The sequence below is a fragment of the Mytilus edulis genome, chromosome 6 (genome assembly GCF_963676685.1).
Source record: "Mytilus edulis chromosome 6, xbMytEdul2.2, whole genome shotgun sequence".
Lineage (NCBI taxonomy): Eukaryota > Metazoa > Mollusca > Bivalvia > Mytilida > Mytilidae > Mytilus > Mytilus edulis.
The window spans coordinates 83,347,304-83,375,084 of NC_092349.1; the positions used below are offsets into that span (position 1 = coordinate 83,347,304).

Consider the following 27,781-nt stretch of genomic DNA (forward strand, 5'->3'; position numbering starts at 1 on the left):
CTCCGTCCAATCAAAACACTTGTTACAAAAACTCCGCGAACATCAACATTGGATTTGGTTCAGACGATTTCTTTGAAAGTTTGTTTGGAAAACATGTCATTGTGAACAAAATGAAATGTGTCATACCCGGAATTAATATAAAAGGTACTTTGGAGAAATCATATGAGCCCAATCATTCCTTCAAAACGTCTTTAGACACTCATATCTAGAATTGTATCCCCCCCTTTCCCCTATAATATTAAAGAAAACAAAAACAAAAAATAACTCAAGTGACAGTGTTATCCAATAACAAAAATCAGTGATTAGGAAGGTTTAGCACCATAGGCAATATGCACATTTTGACATAAATTGGGCATAGAATGAAAAATGTCAGTGTTAGCACAAATTATGTTTTTCCTCTTCAGTGTATCTGTATGAATACGTTGTCGATACCAATACTGAACTGGCTTCAATACAGTTTGAGAGAGCACCACCGTTTTATTGACGGGGCGTGAGAGCAGATTTGAAGCTCTCTTCACTTGATGCACGCACAACAGTGTTTTCTAGCTGATTCCACGCGATCACTGTCTTTACAAAGAATGCAGTATTGTGGTGTTTTGCTTGGTGGAATGTCAAAACACATTGATTTGTTCTTTACTTGCTTTTCCACAATATTTGTTGCTTGGTATTCTTCAAATTTCTTGGCAGTTATGTTTCTCTTAGGACATGCTTTTTTAGAAATTCATCTGGTTCAATAGCGGGAATTAGCCCTTCAACCACTTTGTACATAAATATAAACTTCCGGCTTGTTCTTCTTGTCTGATTGTCTTGTAGTTCCAGTTGGGCAAGCATTTTTGGAGACACATCCGTCCTCTTGACTTTTAATCTCTGGTGATAAATCTTGCTGCTTGACTGTGTATTCTTTCAGGCTTATTCATGTTATTTCTGTTTTTTACCATGTACATGTAGGGGTCCCATACTATGGCCATATATTCCATTGTTGATCTGACAAGCATGACGTACATGTAAGCTGGTTTTTTTAAATCTTGTGGTCAGTATTTTAAATTTCTTCTTAGAAAGCCTAGTGTTGATTTTGTTTACTTTGCTACATGTGGGTGGTCTATTTCAGGTCTTCCGAAAATTTGTTGACCTTTCTTTACAACTCTCTCGGACAATCCAAGTTTCAGTTTTTGTTGTTCACATTTTTGGTCCCCATTTCGGCAGTTTTGTTCATTTGTTTTAGATGTATTTCCTGACAATAATTGTATTGGAGTATGGATCTTTCCATAGTTCCATTAAAACGGGCGTCGATTAGAGAAGCTAAAAACTGGACATCGATTAGAGGAGGCCAAAATTGGATGTCGATTAGAGAGGGATACAATTGGCCATCGATTTGGAATCTTATTTTAATGTGACAGCAGCTTTGAACGTGGATTTGAGGGATGGATGTCTATTAGAGAGCGGAGGTCGATATGAGTCTTACTGTACATATATGATATCAACAATAGACAACATTAATTAACACAGAACTATTAGATTATCTAATTCTTGAAATAAGTCTTGCTGTTAAGTGGTTTTCCTGGCCACATTAACTAAACATAAACATGATAAAGGAAGAGCGTAGATATCTTATTAAAAATGTTTAACCCGCCACATTTTTATACCTGTCCAGGTCATGCAGGTCAGGATTTACCTCTAGCCTCTAGTAATATAGATTACAAAATCAAATTCTACACATGCATGACATGCAAGATTTGAAAAATTAATGAGTTCAATTAATTTAGATTTATATCATATTTATATTATATTGATATGTGATATAATTATTTAATTAAATTTTGTTTTTCCTTCAGTATTTGGGAGAGCTATACATGCACTATCAAAGATAGGAGATGAGATTTATGTAGAACCATTAGAACATGGGGTAAAGTTAAATATATATAAGTTTATATTTATTCAATCTGTCTTGTTCCCATAAGTTTTACAAGGGAAAAGTAAATTATACATTCTTGTACATGTGTTAAAAAAACCAATTCAATCAGGAAAAAATACTTGTCTGTACTTAAGGTTTCACAAAAGCACAGCATGCACATGTACAGTTGCAATTGAAATAATACTGAATAATATGGTATCAAATATAAAAATTAGATGTGGTATGCTTGCTGAAGATGTCAACTATTCATAAGAGACCAAAGGACGTGGATGTAAACAATTCATGAGAGGGCCTTCAACAATGAGCAAAATCCATACTTTAAAGTAAGCTTTAAAATTTTATTTGTTTAAATGTACAGGTACAAAACATGTGCACCAACCAAGATGGCCCCCATGGCTAAAAATAGAATAAAGATAACTCAAAAAACAAAGCATTTAGAGCAAATCTGACAGGTGTAAAATTGTTCATCAGGTCAAGATCTAACTGCCCTGAAATTTTCAGATGAATCGGACAACCTGTTGTTGGGTTGCTGCCCCTGAATTGGTAATTTTAAGGAAATTTTGCTGTTTTTGGTTATTATCTTGAATATTATTACAGATAGAGTTAAACTGTAAACTGCAATAGTGTTTAGCAAAGTAAGATTTACAAATAATAAAGTCAACATGACCGAAATGGTCAGTTCACCCCTTTAGGAGTTATTGCCCTTTATAGTCAATTTTTAACCATTTTTCGTAAATCTTAGTTATCTTTTACAAAAATCTTCTCCTCTGAACATACTGGGCCAAATTAATCCAAACTTGGCCACAATCATCTTTGGGGTATCTAGTTTAAAAAATGTGTCTGATGACCCGGCCATTCAACCAAGATGGCTGCCACGGCTAAAAATAAAACATTGGGGTGAAATGCAGTTTTTGGCTTATAACTCAAAACCAAAGCATTTAGAGCATATCTGACAGGGTTCAATTGTTTATCATGTCAAGATCTATCTGCCCTGATATTTTCAGATGGATTGGACAACCGGTTGTTGGGTTGCTGCCCCTGAATTGGTAATTTTAAGGAAATTTTGTAGTTCTTTGTTATTATCTTGAATATTTTCATAGATAGAGATAAACTGTAAACAGCAATAATGTACAACAAAGTAAGACCTAAAATTAAGTCAACTGACGAAAATAGTCAATTGACCCCCTAAGGAGTTATTGTCCTTTATAGTCAATTTTAACAATTTTCATAAAATTTGTAAATTTTCACTAACATTTTCCACTGAAACTACTGGGCCAAGTTCATCATAGATAGAGATAATTGTAAGCAGCAAGAATGTTCAGTAAAGTAAGATGTAAAAACACCATCACCAAAACACATTTTTGTCATGAATCCACCTGCTTCCTTTGTTTAATATACACATAGACCAAGGTGAGCGACACAGGCTCTTTAGAGCCTCTAGTTTTTTAACATGTTTGAATTACAAACTTCGTCCCCTTTCACAGGTAATGCCTGCCTCATATAAGTTCACCAGATACTTGACATTGAATGCATGTCCTGTTTACAAAACTTTGAATTTTTCGAAAAACCAAGGATTTTCTTATTCCAGGCATAGATTACCTTACCCGTATTTGGCACAACTTTTTGGAATTTTTGGATCCTCAATGCTCTTCAATTTTGTACTTGTTTGTTTTATGGCTTTATATTTTGATATGAGCGTCACTGATGAGTCTTATGTAGACGAAACGCGCGTCTGGCATACTAAATTATATTCCTGGTACATTTGATAACTATTTACACCACTGGGTTGATGCCACTGCTGGTGTTGTTTCGACCCCGAGGGTATCACCAGCCCAGTAGTAAACATTTTGGTGTTGACATGAATATCAAAAATGTGGTCATTTTAATAAATTTCCTGTTTACAAAACTTTGAATTTTTTTAAAAACTGCGGATTTTCTTATCCCAGGCATAGATTACCTTAGCCATATTTGGCACAACTTTTTGGAATTTTGGATCCTCAATGCTCTTCAATTTTGTACTTGTTTGGCTTTATAAATATTTTGATATGAGCCTCACTGATCAGTGATGAGTTTTATGTAGATGAAATGCGTGTCTGGCGTACTAAATTATAATCCTGGTACCTTCGATAACTATATAAGGCCAACTAAAATTAATTAGTAGATTTTCATCCAAATTTTTGAAAAAAATGGGGCGGGTGGGAGGATTTTATTTTTTAAATTTTATTTCATATGAAACGCTTTTGTGACGAGTTCTTCATATATGCAAGTGTAATGATAAGCTTATATCATGTATACACAAGTATGAGGAATCTTACATAATTTTTCAAATCCATAAATAAATTATACTATCTAATTGCGGCTTTAAAAACTAAACAACACAAACGTGTGAGAAATGTTCTCTTCAGTTGGACTACCTTCACCAAATGTATTTGGATTTCTAAACGATGGTTTGTATTCCCATTAAATGAAGCAAATGCATTGGTATGCAACACATTTATTATGAGTACAGAATAAAATGAAAACTCGAACAGTGTTGAAATAATAGGGTTGGTACTTATATGCAAGATGAAAATATAATTATCATGTAAAATATGAACTTAATAAAAAAAACAAAAGATGTTGTTCAATGACTCTTTTGTGTGTATTGGGACATTTGCTGTTTGTCAACATAAAAATAAAATGCGTATGTTTGTCGACTTTTTAAATTCAAAATACAGTCATAAATCTAACAAGTTTGTGCTGGTGTTTCAATATCTTTAATCCAGTCATGTTTTCTGTATCAATGGTTTCCACGATTCTTGCGCTTTGGGTATCATTCACGGTTTAAATTTCCTGACACAAAGCCATTGCATAATTAAAAAAATCCACAGTTTTCTAAATCATCACAGAAATTTGTGACATACCGCGATTTGCGGTCTTGGAAACAGAGTGTTTCTCGTAACACGAATATTTTGATATATTCTCGTAATCAATCTTTACTCTCGGAAGATGATGTTGTCATCATGAGAGCATCAGAATATGTCGACTTAATCATTTTGGTTAGATTTACTCGAGGTACAAAACCGAAATTTGAAACAGGAAGCTTTGATTGAAACGAAATATTTTACGGTTACCGATAACGGAAATAAACAAAATCCGGAAATCGTAAATTTTATAAAATAAAAAAATTCGGGGCGGGATGATTTCATAGGGGCGGGCGGGGATGAAAATCTATCAATTAATTTTAATTGGCCTAATAAAATTTAAATTTTAGTACGAAGTTAATCCTAATTCAAACTGGAGTAATATTTGAACTGATGTGATATAATAATATTGAAGATATCAAATTAAAGAAGCTTGTATTTATTTTTCTTCTTTATTTCAAATTAATTAATTTTAAATTAAATATGTTATGTATTTTAGCTAGCTTTAAGGACGGTGAACTCCTCCAGATCAGCCTATGGATGTTTTATGTTTTCCCCGACTTTTTTCCAACATTATGATGATGGTTCAGGACAGATAAGGTCAGAGGACAGTGAACAAGATGCCATCAGGTGTAAAGTGGCCATGAAAGTAAGAAATGTACAAAAATAGAAAGTAAGAAAATCAAACTACAGAAAAAAACTGACCCTATATCTACCATAAAAGTTATTGATTGGAAATTATGGTGATTAGAAATTTTGAAATTATGATGATTAGAAGTTTGGAAAATACAATTGCTGTACATGTATTTCCTAACTATGAAAGTGTAGCTCTTTTATGGTGTGCTCATTTCTGATTTGGTCCTCCCATTACTAGAAAATATTCCAAATATCATTTGTGGTACGTTTTCCCAGTACATTGTAATGTTAATGTTGTACCTAGATTTAACATTTACATCTACAACAGCAATGTTTATGTTGTACCTAGATTAAACATTTACATCTACAACAGCTTTGTGTCACATCATGAGACTAAAGCAATGTGATCCTGTTGATTCCCATATATCCACTCCAAATCTGGACAACACACAAAACTTGGTAAAGAACTTGACATTTATTTAACAGGTCATTCATTAGGAGGCAGTACCTGGTACTTTTACTCTCCTATACAACTTTTAGTACTGCATGCATTCAGGAATTTTTATATAAGATGTTCATTGAATATATTGAAAAGTACCACCTACAAATGGGAATTTACTAGTTAATGGCTTCTGATTGTTATGCAGTACGTTTCTATTTAGAATACTTCTTTGAAGTTTGAATATCAAGGTTTAAGAACATCCTCATTTTATCTTATCAATCATATGTTATCAATTTTACATTTCAGTCCTGTTTAACCGTATTTAAATCCATGTCAACAATAGAAAAGACAGTAGAACGATGTAAAATAAAACTGAATATGGATGAATCCAGACTTGTGTTTCAGCTACATTGTAAACATGGTTTGTACTTACTCAACACAATAAAGCCTAAAATAAAATATTGTTTTTTTCTCCAATTCTAACCAACCCTGCAAAAACGGCCCGACTCATAAAATTTTATTGTCAAAACTAAGTCAAATATTATTTTATTCATTTTTGATTTTCAGGCTTGCTGCATTGACCAATATTGTCCAAGCTTTTTGGATGAAATAAAATAATTTCCCTAACTACCTACCCACACCTGGCTTGGCAGCGTTTATAAGGCAAATGTTATTTCACACAGACTTTGTTTGTATTCCAACAATGTTTCTGATTTTGGAACTACTCTGCAGGTTTTATTTGTATTATGATTATTTTCAGTAATTGTTTTTTGATAAAACCTTGATCTAATTTGTAGGTATTGTGAAGACACACAATCTTGCTTTTATAGAATGTGAAACATTACAGGCTGTTTTCTCTAAAGACATGAGTCCAAATCAACTTACAGCACAAGCTAAGTATGTTTGATTAGTCAATAGCATGAAAAAAAGATAGAAATATAAAAAAAATCACAAAGCACCACACAGAAACAAAGAAACAATGGAAATATTTTATGATTTGTGATGCTGAGTTGTCTTCCTGTTTTTAAAAAGAAATTCAAAATGTTTCATTTCATGTTTATATTTTATGACTAAACAAGACAGAAATACTTTTTATATCTTGAGAAAATTAAAAAAAACAACATAATCTTTGGTAAAATTCAAATGTTTTGTTTACGATATAACAAAAAAGTTTTTGTTTATCAAAGTTGTAATTTTCATTGATATAAAAAGAGAGTCCGTCAAAAAACAAAAGAATTATGTCATCAAATTTTAATTTATAAAATGCAAAGAAATGTAAAAAAAAATGTTCACTGGCACAACAGTTGATTGGAGGTACCCTACTGAAAATTTAATTGGGATTTCCAGTGGAAGTTCCAGTGGAAATCCACTGCAATTTCCACTGGATTCACATTGGGAAATTTGGTCGGGATTTTCTTTGGACTTTCTTAGGATTTCATTGGGATACCAATGGATTTCCACTAGAATCTCGGTGTAAAACCACAGCAGATTTCATTGGGATACCAATGGATTTCCACTAGAATCTCGGTGTAAAACCACAGCAGATTTCATTGGGATACCAATGGATTTCCACTGGAATCTTGGTGTAAAACCACAGCAGATTCCACTGTTTTTTCAGTGGAATCTGCTGTGGTTTTACACCGAGATTCCAGTGGAAATCCATTGGTATCCCAATGAAATCCTAAGAAAGTCCAAAGAAAATCCCGACCAAATTTCATTAAAGTTCATGAACAAAAACACGCTTGTCCATTTGTAGTTCATGTCCTGTTCATGTTTAGTTCATGAATTTTTTATGAATGATTCATGAATTTGTCCATGAACCATACCAGTTCATGAATCATTCATGAACACATGAACTACTGTGTTCATGAACTGTTCATCAGTAATTTAATTCATGAACATTGTTTGTCCACTTGAAGTTCATGAACTGTTCATCTAAAGTTCATGAAATTATTAAAAAGGATTTTCTTAAATTTCCATTTTTTATTTTTGTGTTATTATCATAAGTAAACTTCTCTTCCTGTCTGTAATTAAAATTGCTGTATCAGGACTTCCAACTAGACATGCTAAATAACATCTTGGTGAAGTTGTTCTGCTTGAAATTCTTCACAGTTGAACAGATCTTTTAATCAATAAATGCATCTGAGTTTCCCCCTGCAAAATCAAAAATCACACCACAAAGAATCAAAAGTCCTTGATATTTGTTTTAAATAAACACTCAAGATTAAACAGTTTCTAACAGGTATAATACAATGTAATAATTTAATTTGATAAATGTTGTTTTTATTAAAATATAAATACAATGAATAGAGTATAAAGATTAATAACACGAATATTAATTCAGCCTTTTCATGACATTTCAAATAATGTACCCCCCTCCCTTTTCCCCCTTTTGATTTACCCACACACAATCATAAGAATGGCTGAAGCATGAATTATGTTAACCTTGAAATAAAATATATTGTACAAATCTATCAGTTATTCCTGAATGGAAATCATTAAACCAACATTAAACCAACACTGTAAAATGTAAAGGCTACTTTCTAGTGTTCCATATTTATTATAATTATCAATAATTATTATAATGCTTCAACAAATAGTTATTCAGCAAAAAAAAATAATCAAAATATATATAATTTACTTATCTGATAACAAATCTGCTTTATTTGACAGCTATTTTACTTCACATCAACCATCTTCATTTGTATTATTAGCGTCAAAAACACCATTTTGCTGACGTAATTATGACGTTTTTTCTATTCCCAGTCACTTGTAATCATTTATCTGCATTGCAATCTTTTGTCAAAGTCATTGAAGCGTTTTACAATAGGTAAACATATTTCATTAATGATGATAATTATTGACACCGGTCTGCAATGTTTGGGAATGAATGAATTGTCATTAATCTGTGCTTTTTTCCAAGTTCCTCTATGTGCCGTATGATGGTTAAGAAAGGCACATGTTTGAACTCGGAGAGACAATCAGAAATTACATCTTTAGAAGAAAGAAATTAAGTTTACCATTATCATGATTGTAAAAACGAAACTTGAGAAACATCTCCAGCTCAAAGTAAGTTACAAAACTTCAAAGTTAGTCCCAAATTTTGTATGACTCTCAAAATGTAACACTCTTCTGGCGTAGAATGAAAAAAAGAAAAAGGATCTGAGCTAATTTCTGTTGTTAAATGAAAAGGAAATATTTTTTCATGGACATAATTTTGCTTTATTACTTAAGGTTTATGTACCCTTCTGTAGCCATTTTTGTACGAACTTTTCAAACTTTAATTGTATCAAAACTACAGATATAATGAATAATAGAGATAGGCCATTTTGTACATATTCCAAGGGGAAATGTTTTACTGTTCCATTGCATTTAATAGAAAAAGAGGACTTTGTGGCAAATAAATAAAGATTTTTATAGAAAATCCACAGCCTTTATCCTTGTACTCTCATATTTGGCAATTTGATGACTGATAGATATAGGATTATTGCATGCAGTGCTAGCATTGATTTCCTTAAAACAAGTTTATAAATGTAGTTATTGGTTAAATGGTTGGAATTTACAGGTTACTTAGAACTTTTTGTAAAAAATAAGCACTAGCACATCATAGAAAATCAAGTGAGTAATTTATGTTTCAAATTTTATAACAAAAATCTCTGTATTAAAGGCTGTGGATTTTCTATAAAAATCTTGATTTATTTGCCACAAAGTCCTCTTTTTCTATCAAATGCAATGAAACAGTAAAAAATAATGCTTTGCATCAAGTTTCCCCTTGGAACATGTACTAAATGGCCTATCTCTATTATTTATTATATCTTTAGTTTTGATACAATTGAGGTTTGAAAAATTCGTACAAAAATGGCTACAGAAGGGTTCATAAACCTTAAGATTACACTACATTTGTAAACACATCGTGTATCACATGTATTGAAGTAACAGGGGTGTGGAAATAATTGTTGTGAGCACTTGTCCCCGGGCAAGTGAAACCTAAAATTTTACTTGTCCGGAAAATAATTTACTTGCCCAATAAATATTGAAGTATTTCTTGTTAGCTAGCCTAATATATGATTCTTACTTAGCACTGTTGTGCATCACAAACAGACCAAATGCATTTGTTTTTATGTGTAAAAAAATAGGAAAGTAGGAAATGGGTTAACATCAATAAGACAGAAACCTAACAGCAAACCAACCAATGAAATTACATGTAAAGGACAACTTTGCAGCAGTTTTTTGATAAAAAATTGTAGCCAGTAGGTAGTTTGTTACTACCAGGAACATTTGAATTTATAACCAGAATGATTTTTTTTTAGTTGCAATTATTTTGTGGAAATTCCACTAGAAAAATAAAATTATGATCATGCAGAAATTTACTTGTTCTTCCATTGGAATTTCATTGTTTCGAAATTTCATTGGAATTCTGTTGAGATTCCAGAAGATGCATATTTTTTACAGTGGAATTCCATTGTAATTCATGATTCCAATGAATGCCAGTGGAATTCCAATGGCACCAGTGGAATTCCACTGAATTCCTCTGAAATCTCAATGGAATCCCAATTAAATTTTCAGTAGGGTAGAACATGTAGAAAGGGGCTTAAAGTTGGATAATGCAAAAACCAACAAAATTTAGTTTTACAGGTAAGTAGTAATATTGATAGTCTTTTGACATGAAATCTGTTGACATATGTAACCAATGTGTTTATTAATTCATTTTTAGATTATTGTCAGATGCTGTTATGTTATAAATTTTTTTCAGGTTGTTGTCAGATGCTGTTGTAAATTTCCAGTCTAACCAAGAGGAGATAACTCTCATGATTTCTCCTGAAAAGATTTCATTAAAGAATTATGTGGATGATGAACCTGGTAAAGTACACTTTGATGGACTTTAAATGAAAGAAATCAGGGAAAAAATAAATAGATAAAATATTTAATTGAACAAACATTTTTAGCTCACCTGGACCGAAGGGCCAAGTGAGCTTTTCTCATCACCTTGAGTCTGTTGTCGGTGTCGTCTGTCATCATTAACTTTTACAAAAATCTTCTCCTCTGAAATTACTGGGCTAAATTAAACCAAACTTGGCCACAATTATTATTGGGGTATCTAGTTTTAAAAAAAGTGTCCAGTGGCCGGGCCAACCAACTGAGACGGCCATCATAGGTAAAAATTGAACATATGGGGTAAAATGTAGATTTTGGCTCATATCTCTGAAACCAAAGCATTTAGAGCAAATCTGACATAGGTAAAATTGTATATCAGGTCAAGATCTATCTGCCCTGGAATTTTCAGATGAATCAGAGAACCCGTTGTTGGGTTGCTGCCCCTAAATTGGTAATTTTAAGGATATTTTGCCGTTTTTGGTATGATTATAGATAGAGATAACTGTAAATAGCAATTATGTACAGTAAAGTAAGAGCTACAAATAAGTCAACATGACCAAAGTGGTTAATTGACCCCTTTAGGAGTTATTGTCCTTTATAGTAAATTTTTATCAATTTTCATAAATTTTGTAAAATTTTGTAATTTTTACAAAATATTTCCACTGTCACTTCTGTGCCAATTTATTTCATTATAGATAGAGATAATTGTAAGCAGCAAGATTGTTCAATAAAGTAAGATCTACAAACACATCACCAACACCAAAACACAATTTTGTCATGAATCCATCTGTGTCCTTTGTTTAATATGCACATAGACCAAGGTGAGCGACACAGGCTCTTTAGAGCCTATAGTTTCTTTCTGTCTATGTATATAGTTATTGTCTTTTCTGTGACAAATGTAAAGTGTCTTTTTTAAAAAGGTCCACTTTTAAAATAATTGCTATATGCTGTATTGCTGAACAGAGGATAATTTTCATTTGCTTGTATTATAATTAATATAATTTGACCACTCCAATTATCTTCTCAATGAAGACTAAGGAATAAGCTTAAAACATGATCAATATTATTTTCTTTCAGATCCAAATAAGGTTGTTCACACAGTGGTCCATTTAGCCCCAGAGGAGTTTGATAATTGCCAAGTTGGAGTGGACACTGATATCACCTTCTGTTTAAAGGAACTCAGGGTAAGGTAGTACGAGCTATCAGCCTGTCCTAGAATCATAAATTATTTTAATTGCAGTGCACATTTATTAATGACTTTTGAAGAGGTAATTAAGTTCAATTCTACCTTATGTAATGATGCTGTATTTTTTGGTATAGAGTATGGTATTTTTCACAAATTTCTATATATTGAGATTTTCTTTTCTCTGGAAGTGAAGACATTTGGTAGGAAGTACCATAGCAGATGGGACATACCATGTCTAAAGATATCAGCTCGAAATTTGTTTACCTCTCAAAAGACCACTTTCGAGTTCATCCGTCACCAGAAAAAACTCATCAATTATACGCGCCTTTATGACGTCATTTACCAGATAGAGGGGGTCGCCTGTATCCCTGCACTATTTACGTTCATCAAGCGTCTTAGGGATCGTCATTGTGCAGGATAAACTAGAAATAATGGTTGTTCTGTAGATACTTAATGACAATTCCCTAATGACAGCAATGCTGATTGTCAATTTTGAGAATTCAATTTGCCGAATAATTCGTACAATATAGAATTATAGTTTTCCAACCACTCGCTCAACATTGGAATGGATGTGACGACCCCCCCAAACTCACAAATGAGGTTCACTAAAACCAGAGTTTTTGACGGAAATGCATCGAACTCTAAAGTTGTCTATTAGTATTTTTGGCAAGTACCCCTTGTAAGCATGATATATTTGTAATATAATTAAATGGATCTGTTGTCTCATTGATGCATGTATAAGAAATTTTTAGCTAAATTGTGTGCCCATCTACTCTCTGTTCGTATACCTCTTTTCTTTATTTCAGGCTATTCTAGGATTTGCCGAAGCATTGAGTATGCCCTTGAATATCCATTTTGAAAGTGCAGGAAGGTAATAAACTGTAGAAAATGCTTCACAATCATAATATGATAACAAAAAAGAAATATAAACCACTTAGAAATTGCTCAGATCATAGAGCTTGTTTCCATATTTTTTCATAGTTTTAGTTAAGAACCTCAACAATGCCTGAGACAAAACATATCAGAGGTACAATAATAAACTTTGGTACTGTTAAAAATGTTTGGCAGATAAAAAGTCAGCACAATGGTTTGTCGTGTCAGAATTCCTTTTTATACTCCTGTCTAAGACGGGACGTATTATGGTATACCGTTGTCCGTCCATCCGTCGTCCACACTTGGACAATTACTAAAAAATGCTTCCACCAACTTTTATGAAACTTTGTTGTATTGTTTATATCTATTGACTTAAGCTCCCTTTCGATTTTTATAAATTTTGTTTGTTTCCATGTTGTGAAGCTTTATCCTTAAAAAAAGGTGGATTTTCCAGTTTTCAGACAATAACTCAAAAAGGCTTCCGTCAAATTCAATGAAACTTTGGTGAATTTTTTATATCTATTGACTTAAGCTCCCTTTCTATTTTTATAAATTTCAGATTTAACGTTTCTGTGTTAATAATTTTTATGCTTAAAAAAGGTGGTTTTTTTCAAGTTTTCAGACAATCATTCTGACATGAACACTTTCACAAAATTTTATAAAACTTTGGTGTATTGTTTATTTCTGTTGACTAAAGCTACCTTTCAAAAATTAAAAGAAAATTAACAACTATAGGTCACTGTATGACCTTCAACAATGAGCAAAGCCCATAATGCTATAAAAGACCCTGAAATGACAAATGTAAAACAATTCAAATGAGAAAAGTAACAGCCTAATTAAAATCATTTAAAGCATAAAGACAAGCTAAAAGGACAACGGCTGTATAGTGCGCTTATAACAAAGCTCTTTATTAGTATGAACTTGTTTATCGGTAGAATATAAAAAGGGATGTGTAAAGATTATATAGTGCTACTGTCACTGAACACTAAGGCAGACTGTTTATTAGCTCATTAATTTTACTTTTTATGCCCCACCTACGATAGTAGAGGGGCATTATGTTTTCTGGTCTGTGCGTCCGTCCGTCCGTTCGTTCGTCCGTTCGTCCGTCTGTCCCGCTTCAGGTTAAAGTTTTTGGTCGAGGTAGTTTTTGATGAAGTTGAAGTCCAATCGACTTCAAACTTGGTACACTTGTTCCCTATGATATGATCTTTCTAATTTTAATGCCAAATTAGAGATTTTACCCCAATTTTATGGTCCACTGAACATAGAAAATGATAGTGCGAGTGGGGCATTCGTGTACTGAGGACACATTCTTGTTTGTAACTAAATTAGCATGTGTTGTTATTTTCAGACCTGTTGTATTTGGAATTAACAGTGATACTGCATTTGAAGCTAATCTTGTGCTAGCTACTCTGGCTGATGCCCAGACACAGGCGAGTTCTTCCCAACAACAGTCGACATCTGTCAGAGCCAAACCAAGGTATATTTCAAAAATGTATTAAGCAGTTTAATACTGTAAGGGATTGCATTGCTATCTACTGTAAATAGAAACACATTATGATTGCATTCTTTATCAGATTATCAAATTGTTTCCTTTGTTTACACAAGATAAAACTATAAATACAGGATTTTATTCCATGACAAAATATTCTGCACTATTAAAACATTAATATGATATTTTATTTTTTAAAACACACACATCTACCCGACAAAAAAAACTATCACAACTAAATTATTTAAATTTCCTAAACACAAAATATTGCAATGATTATGACACTTATTAAATGGCCATTTTGGTTTTTTTTGTGTTTTATTTCAATGTATTTTTCAGTCAGAAATCTAAAACAACAAATGGAATTCGAAGACAACAAAAGTCATCCGAAAAGGGAGATAACCAAAGCAGTCTTGTTGATAGAACAGATAGGTTAGTTCCCTTTGTTTCAGAAATTTATCTTTTTTTTTAAACTTTTTCAGTTAACACTCATTTAGATGATTTGAGTAACTGGGAAGGTCTGTAGATGCATTTGACATTTTTTTCTGAAAACAATTTACGTACTTGAAATTCAAACATGTAAACCAACTAATTATCACAAACCAATTATTTTTGCAACTTTTGCTAGTAGTAGTAGTATAACACAAATATAAATTGTCACAAATTTGTAAAACTTCTATCCTCTATATATGAATGCAATATTATACACAGCGACACACAAAAAAAGTTAATCACAAAATGTTTTGTAAAATTTTGAATGGAAATAGAACTAACCTAAGATCGTCTGGAAATTTATAATGAAAAAATAGTGATTTGATATGAATGAACCAGTATGACTACTGATCAGAGTGTTTTCATTCAAAGTAAAATCAATTGATGAAATGTTTTACCTCAGTGTATTTAGGCCATCCGACTTCAATATAACTAGGCCACATGGCTAAAATCATTATTTTGGTCCAGCATTCCCCACTCTTCTAATATAAGGATACTAGAACACAACAGTGATATCGCGGGTCTGTGACTGAATTAAAGTATATAACTATGCATAAGCCTTATTTTAGTATTGGTATTGTCATCTGATAAAGTCATGCCGATTATAAGATACACAGTTTTCTCTGCTTTCAAATCTGTTTGAACCCGTCGACCTGGAACTTATCAATTATTGGCAATACTAATTATGTGGAAAACAAAAGGGTCTTGAGTGGTGTAATTTTGAATCTACACCATCGTCCTATATTAGCTATATATAAAGTTGAATTCTTTGATTTATCATTTTTACCCCATGACAGCTGACAAATTGGACCTCGTTAATTTAGTATTATAGGTGTAAAAAATGAACTAGAATTACCTCAAAGTATTGAATATATATTTGAACTAAAGGCATTTTATGACATTTCCTAAATAAGATTGAAAATACATAAAACGGATAACAGAAAATACTAAAAATATCAGACAGTAATACAACAACATTTATCGCTAACAACAGACATGGAGAATTATAGATTATCAGTGAGATGACCTATAATAATCTGTTTATTGCTATTTTACCTATGATGACATTGTTAATTTCTTTGTTAATTTCATTGTTAATGAAAGTGTGTACTTAGTTTCGAGGGATAATTTTTCATATCCCTTTACTGTTCTGAGAATGGAAATTCTAAATCAGTAAGACCAAAGGAAAACTTTATAAAATACGATTAAATAGATGTATACAGACAAACAACAACAATCAGGTTGTAGATACTTAATTTAGTCTAAACACTATAAGCTGTAGAATTAACACCAATTTTATCTACACACAAATCTCCCCTTTGTCTATGTTGGTCATAGAATGACTTGAGAGATGATTTTTGATATTTAAGAAATAGAAATAACATCTAGAGTTATAAATCATATTACAAGATTAGACTAGAAAAGTGAAGTTTGAGAAAAAAAATTGTCCACAAATATGTCTTCTCATGATTCACACATGTTTAAGTATTACGCAGGAAGTAGTTGATAGCATGTTTACATTAAATATAACATAGAATGACAAAGTAATTTGTACTTATCATACAGTATCCACTATCTAAGGAAAATAAACAGGAACTCTCACTTCTATATAACCTTGGACCTAAGTATTGACGATGTTTGTCTTGTTTATTCTTTTATTAAGTGGAAGTAGATCATATAGTCTGTTTAGTGATATTTCCTGTTTCAAATTATTGATCAATAACACCTCTAAGTGTTGCCACTTAACATATTTCTATAATCTTATTTTACATGTATCCTGTATAACCAATAGACAATATAACTTATCAATTGCTTTATTTTACGTATGTTGCCTTGTTGGTCATGCATCCTGACTTTTAAAGTGTCACATGGGTCATTATGAAAAAATAGACTTAAATATTCCAAATTTATAAAGTTTCCAAAAATTTTGCTTTTATATATTTTTGTCTTAATAATTCTGACTGGATGTTCTTCTGTCTGTACCACTCTGCTCAGCTCTTTAGAATAAAATTGCATATCACAGCTTTTTGACATCAAATACATTGACCTGGACATATAACCAAAATTATAATATCAGGCCAGACATGTGATATGTTTTTTCTCAGTTGAGAATGACATCATGAGCCTATGTTTTTGGTGTAACCTAGTAAAACAGTGATTAACAGAAGATCAATGAATTTTCAAACTATAGATTTTTCTTAGCTACAGCTCATCTGTAGGCTACTACCTTTAGACGAGATTGTAGCTGAAAAACACCCTCTCTTTTGGAAAACCATTGATAATCTATAACAATGTTACAAAACTATTTTAGCCATATTTGGGCAAATTTTTATGTTCCTGTGTTAGGGTTATGGGAGGTGGATTTTGAAAATGAATATTTTACTTTCAATGGTAAGAACTGAAATAAATATCCCTGCCCAAAACAGGATGAAAATGAAAACAAACAAAATGCAATAAACAAATGTATACAAATGTGAGAGAAACATTCTTGCTGCAAGTCCATTCACAAAAAATAAGGGTTGATTCATAACAGTCCATTCTCTTTATTTCTTTTTTAATTACAGAGCAGATAAAAGTGAGAGACTTGCAGCAGCATACGATGCTATGATGGACGATGATTTTGATGATGAAATGGCAATATCTGATATGCCTACTTTTCATAATGGTGCTAAAAATATTCATGATGAAAGTAATTTACCTTCAAATAATGGTGATGCAAGATTACATAATTTGACTTCAGACTCTGTTACAAACATGAATAGTGGGAAAAACACTCTGTCAAACAGAGAAGAAAATATGTTACCCGAAGAAAGTGTCATTACGGGAAAACGTACATTATTTAATCCCGACAGAAATAAAGTTGACTTTGGAAAAAGATCTCCTCAACCCTCAACCTCTCGTAGTGGTGGATGGTTAAATAAATCAACACATATGGTTGGTCCTGAGGATGAAACACAACAGTCACAGAGCCCTGTTGTTCCAAATCAGTCAAAGGTAATATATATAAGACGTAGAGTAATTCATTATAAAGTAGTTTCTTGGGTGATCAGTGTTATGTCTGCTGTTATTTATATTGAAATTTAGTAATATGGTTTTCTTTCTTAATGGAATCCTGATCAAACATGATATTTTGATTAAGTCAAGGCATAACAGGAGTGATTGTAATGATAGTTTCTTACCAAGAATAACTCCCTTCACAAATAAAAAAGTCAATGTGTTATAAAACCAGCTACAAAGCAGGCGCGGATCAAGAGGGGGGTTCCGGGGGTTGGAACCCCCCCTTTTTTTTGGACGATCAATGCATTCGAATGGGGTCATGTAATTGGACCCCCCACCTTTGTCCTCGGTTAGGAACCCCCCTTTTTAAAATGGCTGGATCCGCCCCTGCAAAGGCAAGATGCAGTAAACTTCTTTTAGGGTGAAATTGAAAATTTTAGTTCTTATAATTTTTTTGTTATCACTAAATTTTTGTGACTTGCAGTGTTTTGATACAAGTGCCATGGATGTAACTTTACAGGAAAACATGAAAGATGATGAGGAGGAGGAGGAGGAGGACTTTGTTCCAGGAACACCACCCAGTAAAAAGGTGGGTACAGTGATAAATAAGATTTAAACGAGATCGATGACTTATAATTGGATATCCAATAGAAATGAAACAATAATAAGTTATGAAACATCACCAATGTAAGTGCTCTTTTACCAACAATTTTCATTGGAGTTTGAAGTTATTCATGTCTATAATGAGTTTGAAAATCAGTGTTGATCAGATATTTTGGGAGAGTTGTGCCCCTTGAAATGTATGTAACACAGCAATTCCATTATTTTTATTAGAGACACTTATTAGTTACTCTAACAATCATGAAACCATAAGATTTTAAACAAGAATGTGTCCATAGTACACGAATGCCCCACTTGCACTATCATTTATATGTTCAGTGGACCGTGAAATTGGGATCAAAACTTTAATTTGGAATTAACTTAGAAAAATCATATCATGGGGAACATGTGTACTAAGTTTCAAGTTGATTTGACTTCAACCTCATCAAAAACTACCTTGACCAAAAACTTTAACCTGAAGCTGGACAAACGGACGAATGAACAGACAAGGGACAAACGGACACACAAACCAGAAAACATAATGCCCTTCTACTGTCATAGGTGACCATTGGGCATAAAAAAAAGCATAGTTTTCAGTCAGAAGATGTTGGTTAAATGTTAATGGCACAGCAATTTAACAACACATATCACCAATAATAGAAGTTATAGAGGTTATAGAAATGTTATTATACATACATTCAGGGACGCATTTAAGTAGTTACCTGAGCAATACTTTTGGTGGATCAGTGTTATAATATAAAGCAAAAATAATTAAACAATCCGTAGTCTAATTCAAATTTAAGGGGCTATTTTCTACTTGGTTCCTGCTTATTTTCATGCTTGTTACATTCTTTCTATACTATTTTTCAGTTTCGATCATTATTTTTTGGCATGTCACAAGGCAGTTCTAATTCCCAGATGTCTACACAGTCAACAACCAAACAAAAGCCTGCAGTTCTAGTAGAAGACTCTGATGAAGACTGATTATGTGTTTGTTATTTATGATTGTTTTATTATGATTAAAGAAGAAAACATTATTGAATTCTATATGAAAACATTAACACAATCCCAATTCTCCAAATTAAATGAAAATTGATTGATGATATGAAATAGTGACAATCTACAGTGACCTATAGTTGTTTATTTCTGTGTCATTTTGATCTCTAGGGAGAGTTGTCTTATTGGCAATCATACCACATCTTCTTTTTTTTATATTTGGTAGTTTATTGTTTTACCTGCTACGGAAGAAGCAGAATGTAATGCATTGGGATTGTAATCTTGCAGCGCCACCAAGGCTAGGATGTATACTATTTGGAGAAGGTTTTATATCTCATGTTGTAGAAAACCTGGATGATTCCTACTTTGTAACAAAGCTTGTGCACAGATGGGTTTTGTTCTAAAGATTTTGTCTTGTCAGATATCTATTATCCTTAGTCTTGATTTAAATTTAATTATTCGGTAACTGTTTTAAAAAAATCGATAATGTGGTATATGAGATCCTGTAAATTTTAAATGAAAATAAGATTAAGTTTCAGTTTCCTGAATTAGTGATCAAGGTTCAGTTTTGTGGATTAGAGATCAAGGTTCAGTTTCATGAATTGGTGATCAAGGTTCAGTTTTGTGGATTAGAGATCAAGGTTCAATTTCCTGGATTAGGGATCAAAGTTCAGTTTCATGAATTCGGGATCAGGTTCAGTTTCATGGATTAGGGATCAAAGTTCAGTTTCATGAATTCGGGATCAGGTTCAGTTTCATGGATTGGTGGTCAAGGTTCAGTTTCATTGATTAGGGATCAAGGTTCAGTTTCATGAATAAGGAAACAAGGTTAAGTTTCATGGATGAGGGATCAAGGTTCAGTTTCATGAAAGTAGTGGTTAAGGTTCAGTTTCAAGCCCTTTCCGTGTCCGATTTTCTCCCACACATCAGTTTACATCATTTATCATCAATTAACATCCGGAACTCCTCCTTCTTCAGCTGCCAATTTAAATCAAAATTCCCATATTGCAAAGCGGTGTGAATCTTCCGGTTGACGGTCTTGATCGAGGAAGATGTTCAGGCGTTAACGTAGCCTTCGTAGATCAGCGGAATATAACGACTGAATTATTCGGGTTAGTATGGAACCAGTCTACGATTGACAAAGGGTAGTAATTTGTTTTAAAAAGTGTGTAATAACAGAATCAAATCGGGAGGACTATTGACAATGAGGGTTTATTAAAAAACAAAGTATTACTACGACAAAAGAGATGATTTCACTTTCATAATTGTGATCTTTACATTTCTATGTAGCAACATTCCAGCAGCGCCTGCATACGGAGTATGTATATATATTTCAATTGATACGATATTCCAATGATTGCATTCCATATCATTATTTCCTTGATAAAGGGTTGCTGCTCATAATGAAGCTATTAACCCAAGAGTCTTAAGAAGTTTAAATCTTTTCAAATCTAACGGACGTCATCAAGAGTTGATTGACTGTTATGGAGTATCAATTTCACAGATGATAGCGGATATGTTCCTTGTGTCATATCTAGAATGCAGTCCCCTATTCCCGACCGAATTAAACCTATATCGTGGTTTGTTTCAGCATTAGCAACAGGACGGGTTGCATATGTGGAACAGGATCTACATACCCTCCTGGAGTATCGAATATTATCCAGTTTTTGGCATGGTTCATGTTGTTCGGGTTTTTCGTTATTATGTTGTGTACCGTTTTTTGTCTGTTTGTCTTTTTCATTTTTAGCCATGACGTTGTCAGTTTGTGTTCGACTTGAGTTCGATGAGTTTGGATGTTACTTTGGTATCGTTCGCGTCTTTATGATATAATCAGCGTTACAGATGACCAAGAATATGTTGGTAGGGTTCGTCTTGCTCAGTCTTAAGTATTTGATGTGTTTTGTGAAGTTTATTTTTTGATTTTCGAATTGTAAAATAACATGATTCAGATGACTGATTTCTTAATATATACCACATATGTTACATATGACATTTTATTCAACAAATAATCATCATTTCCATGGGGACTAACTGTGTTCCTCTTCTTGTCAACTTTTTTCTCTTTTCATATGAGACAGAATTCATACTGGATGTTCTTAGGAAGAACGAAAAATAGCAAAAATTATCCTTCCATCATTTTCTACCTAAGAAAATACAAATACTAATACCTTGTCGGGAATATATGTTTTCCATTCATTTGATGTGTTTGAGCTATTAATTTGACAAGCTACTTTCTGTTTTGAATTTGCCTTAGAGTTTGGTATTTATTATATTCTGCTTTGGACCTCATATATTTTTGGGGCCTTTTTTTTAGCTCACCTCGCCCGAAGGGCCAAGTGAGCTTTTCCCATCACTTGGCGTCCGGCATTAACTTTTACAAAAATCTTCTCCTCTAAAACTACTGGGCCAAATTTAACCAAACTTGGCCACAATCATGATTGGGGTATCTAGTTTAAAAAATGTGTCTGGTGACTCGGTCAACCAACCAAGATGGCTGCCACGGCTAAAAATAGAACATAGGGGGTAAAATGCAGTTTTTGGCTTATAACTCAAAAACCAAAGCATTTAGAGCAAATCTGACATAGGTAAAATTGTTAATCAGGTCAAAATCTATCTTCCCTGAAATTTTCAGATGAATTGGACAACCCATTGTTGGGTTCCTCCCCCTGAATTGGTATTTTTAAGGAAATTTTGCTGTTTTTTGTTATTATCTTGAATATTATTATAGACAGAGATAAACTGTAAAGAGCAATAATGTTCAGCAAAGTAAGATTTACAAATAAGTCAACATGATTGAAATGGTCAATTGACCCCCTAAGGAGTTATTGTCCTTTATAGTCAATTTTTAACAATTTTCATAAACTTTGTAAGGGAGCTACCATTTGATTTTTATGGGGGGGCTAGGATGAAAAATTTAGTTGTAATCTCTGTCCTGCCTTTTTATTTTTCACTCTATTCGGTCCTGCTTTTTTTTTTAGTTTATCCGACTTTTTACATAAATTGTCATCCTGACTTTTTTTTTTTGCAAGTGTCTCATCCTGTCTTTTTTTTTGCTCAAAACTCCTGTCCTGCCTATTTTTTCAAATTTCATCCTAGCCCCCCTTCCCCCTTCCCCCCCCCCCCCCCCCCCCCCCCCATAAAAATCAAATGGTAGCTCCCTAAATTTTACTAACATTTTCCACTGAAACTACTGGGCCAATCATTATAGATAGAGATAATTGTAAGCAGCAAGAATGTTCAGTAAAGTAAGATCTACAAACACATCGCCATCACCAAAACACAATTTTGTCATGAATCCATCTGTGTCCTTTGTTGAATATTCACATAGACCAAGGTGAGCGACACAGGCTCTTTAGAGCCTCTAGTTTTATTATTTTTTATTTTTATTTTTTCAGTCAGTTGTGTTGTATAGTTTGTTGTGTATACAAAGTTTTGGCTGCTAGATAGAAACTTTTGTTGCATTACGATATAATGTTTCTTTAGGTTGCTAATCCAATATAATAGGACATATAAACAACTATCACACAAGTGGATGGTTCATTAGTCAGCTATAAAAGCAGGGTTAACCAACCGTTTTCTTCTGAAATGCATCTCCCAAATCAGGAATATGACAATTGTTTTCCAATCGTTCTGTTGATTGATAACATTTGTTTTTGTTAGTTGTTTTAAATTTACAGGGAAGCTCTTTTTCTTTTGTCTTCTTATCCGCTATCATGGTGATGACCTCAGTAATTAATTCATAGTTTGGTGACTATGGTAAACGCATGTATCCAATTGAAATTGACATAACGAATGCAACTAGTCAAGTCTGCCTCACATTTTGAGTTACACTATAAAAATATAGTCAACCAGTCAGGGAGAGAATAAGTCAGGTAAGATTTAAATCTCAAATCAAAATTACACGTACTTCGTTAATTTCGTGCGCTCGAAGTGCTTTTCCTACTAAATGTCATCTGACACTACACTACTATGTCTCAGATTTCATCAGGAAATTCGGAAGGTAAGGATGTACAAGACATACACACATGAAGAGTTATATGACAAAAGGAACTTAAATATATAGTCAAAGTCATCTTGTGTCAATTTTGCCCTAGGAAAATGGGGCCTACGTTTATGAATAACTTAATGAAACTATGGAGAATTTAATAAAACACTTTTATTACGCAAATTATACCGTTTTGATAATGATCAAAGGTACCAGGATTATATTTTAATACGTCAGACGCGCGTTTCGTCTACATAAGACTCATCATATCATATCGCGCAGATCAACATTTTTATAAAGCCAAACGAGCATTGAGGACCCAAAATTTCAAAAAGATGTGCCAAATACGACTAAGGTAATCTATTCCTGGGATATGCAAATCCTTAGCTTTTTGAAAAATTCAAAGTTTTGTAAACAGGAAATTTATATATATAAAAAAGTATCCATATAATTGATATTCGTGTCAAAATCGAAGTGCTGACTACTGGGTTGGTGATACCCGGCAATGGGGACGAAACGTGCACCAGCTGTGGCATCGACCCATTGGTGTAAATAGTTGTCTAAGGTACCAGGATTGAAATACTTCAAATGCACATGCTGCTGAACCATTGCTAACTCAAATGAAAGTTTCATAACGAGAAAATGGTAATCATCATTTCATGTGGTACAATTTACTTCTCAACCGGACCACAACTTTTATATATATCTTTATTCTCATAAACCAAAGTACAATGGTACAGAGACATATACAAATAAATTAACATAGTATAAATTTTAAATACAAATGTAAAATAGAGACATAAAGTGATTACCCAGGAGATTCTAGGCATTTAATCATAATTCTTATAAACTTGCACAGATTGTTTAGCTCAGACGGGTTGCTACTATTCATTAGATCTTGAAATTTTAAAATATTTGGTCTGTTTACAAAATGCTTTAGTAGCAGTTGTCTACTATCGCCTTTTGCCGAGCATTCTAAAATATAGTGGAATTCGTCGCCAATGTCACCGGAATTGGTGTACTCAAGCTATAACGCACCTTTAATTGTAGGCAGTGGCTATTTGACCAGCACCGGCAAAATAGCAAATTTGCTATTTAGCCGGTACTGAATAAAACTGTTCATTGATGTGATTAGTAGAAAATAAAAAAAGCTTAATATGATTTAAAATCATTTTATTTCATGAGACTGTCATCACAGTGAGAGTGTTAGCGCTATAAAACCAGGTTTAATCCACCATTTTCTACATTTGAAATTGCCTGTAACAAGTCAGGAATATGACAGTTCTTGTCCATTCGTTTTTTATGCGTTTTGTTATTTGATTTTGCCATGTGATTATGGACTTTCCGAGTTGATTTTCCTCTAAGTTCAGTATTTTTGTGATTTTACTTTTCACAATATCAAGCATTAAAAATACAGTACAATCAAAAATAAAATATTGAAGTTCATAAATAAATAATTTACAACTTTATAATATTAATTAGAAGCATGAAAACACATTTGTATATACGTGTACATTACTAAATATATGTTTTTCTAAAATATTTATAAAAAAGTTGATGTCCAAATCTGTGTAAAATCTATGGTTTAAATATCCTGTCATGCGATAAAAATAGTGTTATGTAAAAGTACATACATCTGACATAAAAAAGAAAATATTAAAAGTTGTTTGCTACGAATTTCAAAAGGACACATGACTTAACATTTGCAATTGTTACAAAACCAATGTTTTGCCTTTGGAAGTTGTTTTAATCTAGCGCAAGATAAATGTTGCCACTCCTAACAGGAACTGCACATTACACTGGCTTCCTTTGAATCTGCATCATGTGCGCATGTAGATGGGGTTCTTTTTCTTCTCTTTATGTACGCTCTTAATAGCTTCCCATGAATCTTTGTGGCAATACTGTTTGATTAAATCAATGTTTACAAATGAGTCCAAACAAGACGCAGTTAAAAGTTCGGGCCTCACGGTTACGGTTATAGTAAAACTTTCGAGCATGATTTTTGTACCCAGACTCGAAAATCAACCAATCAAATTGCTGGATTTCATGTTTCGAGCATGATTTTTGTGCTCCGAGCACTGAGCAAAGTTTTATGCCTTCAAGGCCAGGTCTTGATTCAACTTGTTCCTCGGTTATTAAAATTTTGTTATTAACAGCATTTTTGCCAAATAGCTTCCAACAAACCAGTCTAATAAAAGGAATCCGATTTCTTTGGAACCTCTTATGAAAAGGTACACAACTGCTTTTTCTGGTACGCTTTTTGGAAAATGACGCAGTCATTGTTCCATTACTGGCGACCTGAACTTCATTACATTTCTCTGCCTACCGCGCTTGGTTTCGTATTTACTATTTTCTATACAAACTGGAATTTGCTTGTGTTATCATTATGCATGAGAGGTCATTGTGTAGTAATCAGCCAGGAACCAGTTTACAAACTAACTGGTTTCTGCTTGTATTCCACTACACTCGAACAAAGTGTTGTAGTTTGACGGGAACCAGTTTAGAATTTGTAAACTACAAAACGTAATCGGTTATTGTGCATTCTGTTATGGTGTTTCATACCGACTTTTATGGTTTGAATAAGCTTAAGACCCTTCAAACATTAATGTGATATGTATATTAAAGACTGTTTTACAAAATGATGGAACTGTTTTGCTTTCAAAGTCGTACTATAGTGATATCTGTTATGTACGGATTTCCACTTTTACCGGTTAATTTCTTCTTTTAGACGTGCTTTTGAAACTTCCTGTTTAAACATCGCAAGTTTTTAAATTGTTTTTTGAGTGAATTTAACTTATTTTAACAATCATGAAGCGTTCCAGAATCATTTTCAAGCAGTTTCTTCTCTTCTTTGATGATGGAAAATAGGTTTTTCTCAAGAAAATACCGCAAACGATCGCAGAGGAATTGAAACGTACAAGTCAAGTCGGCACCTGGTTAAATTGGCATCTAGTCAAATCGGCACCTATTTGACGTCAATTCGGCATCCAATAATATTTGTTATAATATTTTCTATTCAATTAATTAATAACTGTTACCAAGTACATAGTGAATATGTTGTTGTGTATAAAGGTAAACAACGAAGCCCTTACCCAAGCTGTTGTTTTAACAATTAGACAATTATTAAAATAAAATGGAAAACTATGAGTCCCTTTCAATAAATCAAACTTTCATGCCAAATAATAAGCAAATTTAAGGTTTTTTTTTCTTCAGTAAAGTTTAAAAAGCATTAAACAAACAATCCTGTAAAATGCTCAACTGGTTTAAATAATGCATAAACATATCCAATATCTCATGTATTAGTCCAAATAATTATGACGTCTGGCAAGGCTATTTTATTTTTTTTCTGTGATGTCTTCCTATGAAGTTCGTAGGAAAGCGTCCCAGAAAAAAATTAACATAGCCTTGCGGTCATAGAAAGGTGTCCCAGAATAAAATTTAAAAAGCCTTGCCAGACGTAATAATTATTTTGACTACTCATATATATATCATTAAAAATACACCAAAAAAGTCATTAAGTTGAGAAAAATAAATATATACAAAATGTACATGAACACCCAAAAATGTGAAAGTTAGCATTTAACTCTTTTTGCTTAAATACTGAAAAAAATTCTGACAACCCCTTACTTATTTTTTACTCTTTTTGCTTAAAATACTGTTAAAATTTATATTTAACATGGGTGACGAATAGACTAAATGAGGTGTCGATTTAACCAGGTGCTGATTTGTCCAGGTGCCAATTTAATCAGGTGCCGGTTTGACTAGAATTCTTTGACAAATGTTTGAAATTACCTGAGTTTCATTAGACCTTTGATAACAGTAACAAAAAGATTATTTACTTAATATTTTGTGGGAGAAGGGGGTTCAGACTATGTGGTATCAGGTCTGTTCGCGCCCAATACACTTTCGCACCCTACACGTTCGCACCTCGCACATTCGCACCCAAGGTCCGTTTGCACTCTACTCATTCGCGCCCAATTTTAATTCAAATTCAAGTTGAATAATTGGAAAATCATGATTGTTGTTTTAAATTGCTTTGGTGTAAATACTGAATGTATTTATAGCTTGGTATGAGTAAAACATTGAAGATTTTTAAGGAAAAACACAAAAGATAATTGTTTTTAACAGCTTGGTCCCTTTGATCTGAAACAACGAAACAATAATAATCTTTTATTCGTAAGCAATACAGCTTATAGAATATAAATATTACAAATATTCAATTACATCAGTGAAATATATTTACATTTAAACAATTAGACAAAAAATCATATAAGTAGGTATACCCATATAACAGTACAGCAGAGTATGATAAAACATAACACATATTAAGCATTTATAATGATTAAATTAAATACGTGCCTTCTCGGCGAAAATGAAATATAGGAACCAAAA

General features: G+C 32.8%; 1 protein-coding gene across 1 annotated transcript; it reads left to right on the top strand.

Annotated features, from left to right (window-relative positions):
- Window positions 1-16: 16 nt before the first annotated feature.
- Window positions 17-19,445, top strand: LOC139528683 (cell cycle checkpoint control protein RAD9A-like). Its single transcript, XM_071324800.1, has 13 exons — window positions 17-144; window positions 1,833-1,903; window positions 5,315-5,464; window positions 6,200-6,314; window positions 6,691-6,790; window positions 10,647-10,753; window positions 11,846-11,952; window positions 12,761-12,825; window positions 14,179-14,307; window positions 14,659-14,751; window positions 17,376-17,805; window positions 18,293-18,397; window positions 19,279-19,445. Exons 1-13 carry the CDS (start codon window positions 111-113, stop codon window positions 19,390-19,392), a joined length of 1,620 nt encoding a protein of 539 aa, XP_071180901.1. The 5' UTR covers window positions 17-110; the 3' UTR covers window positions 19,393-19,445.
- Window positions 19,446-27,781: the final 8,336 nt, after the last annotated feature.

Excerpts from the sequence above, each read along its gene's own strand:
- LOC139528683 (XM_071324800.1), top strand. The coding sequence starts at position 111 with ATGAAATGTGTCATACCCGGAATTAATATAAAAG. Across the intron at positions 145-1,832 it reads ACCCGGAATTAATATAAAAG|TATTTGGGAGAGCTATACAT; the intron begins GTACTTTGGAGA and ends TTTTTCCTTCAG. Across the intron at positions 5,465-6,199 it reads GGTGTAAAGTGGCCATGAAA|TCCTGTTTAACCGTATTTAA; the intron begins GTAAGAAATGTA and ends TTTACATTTCAG.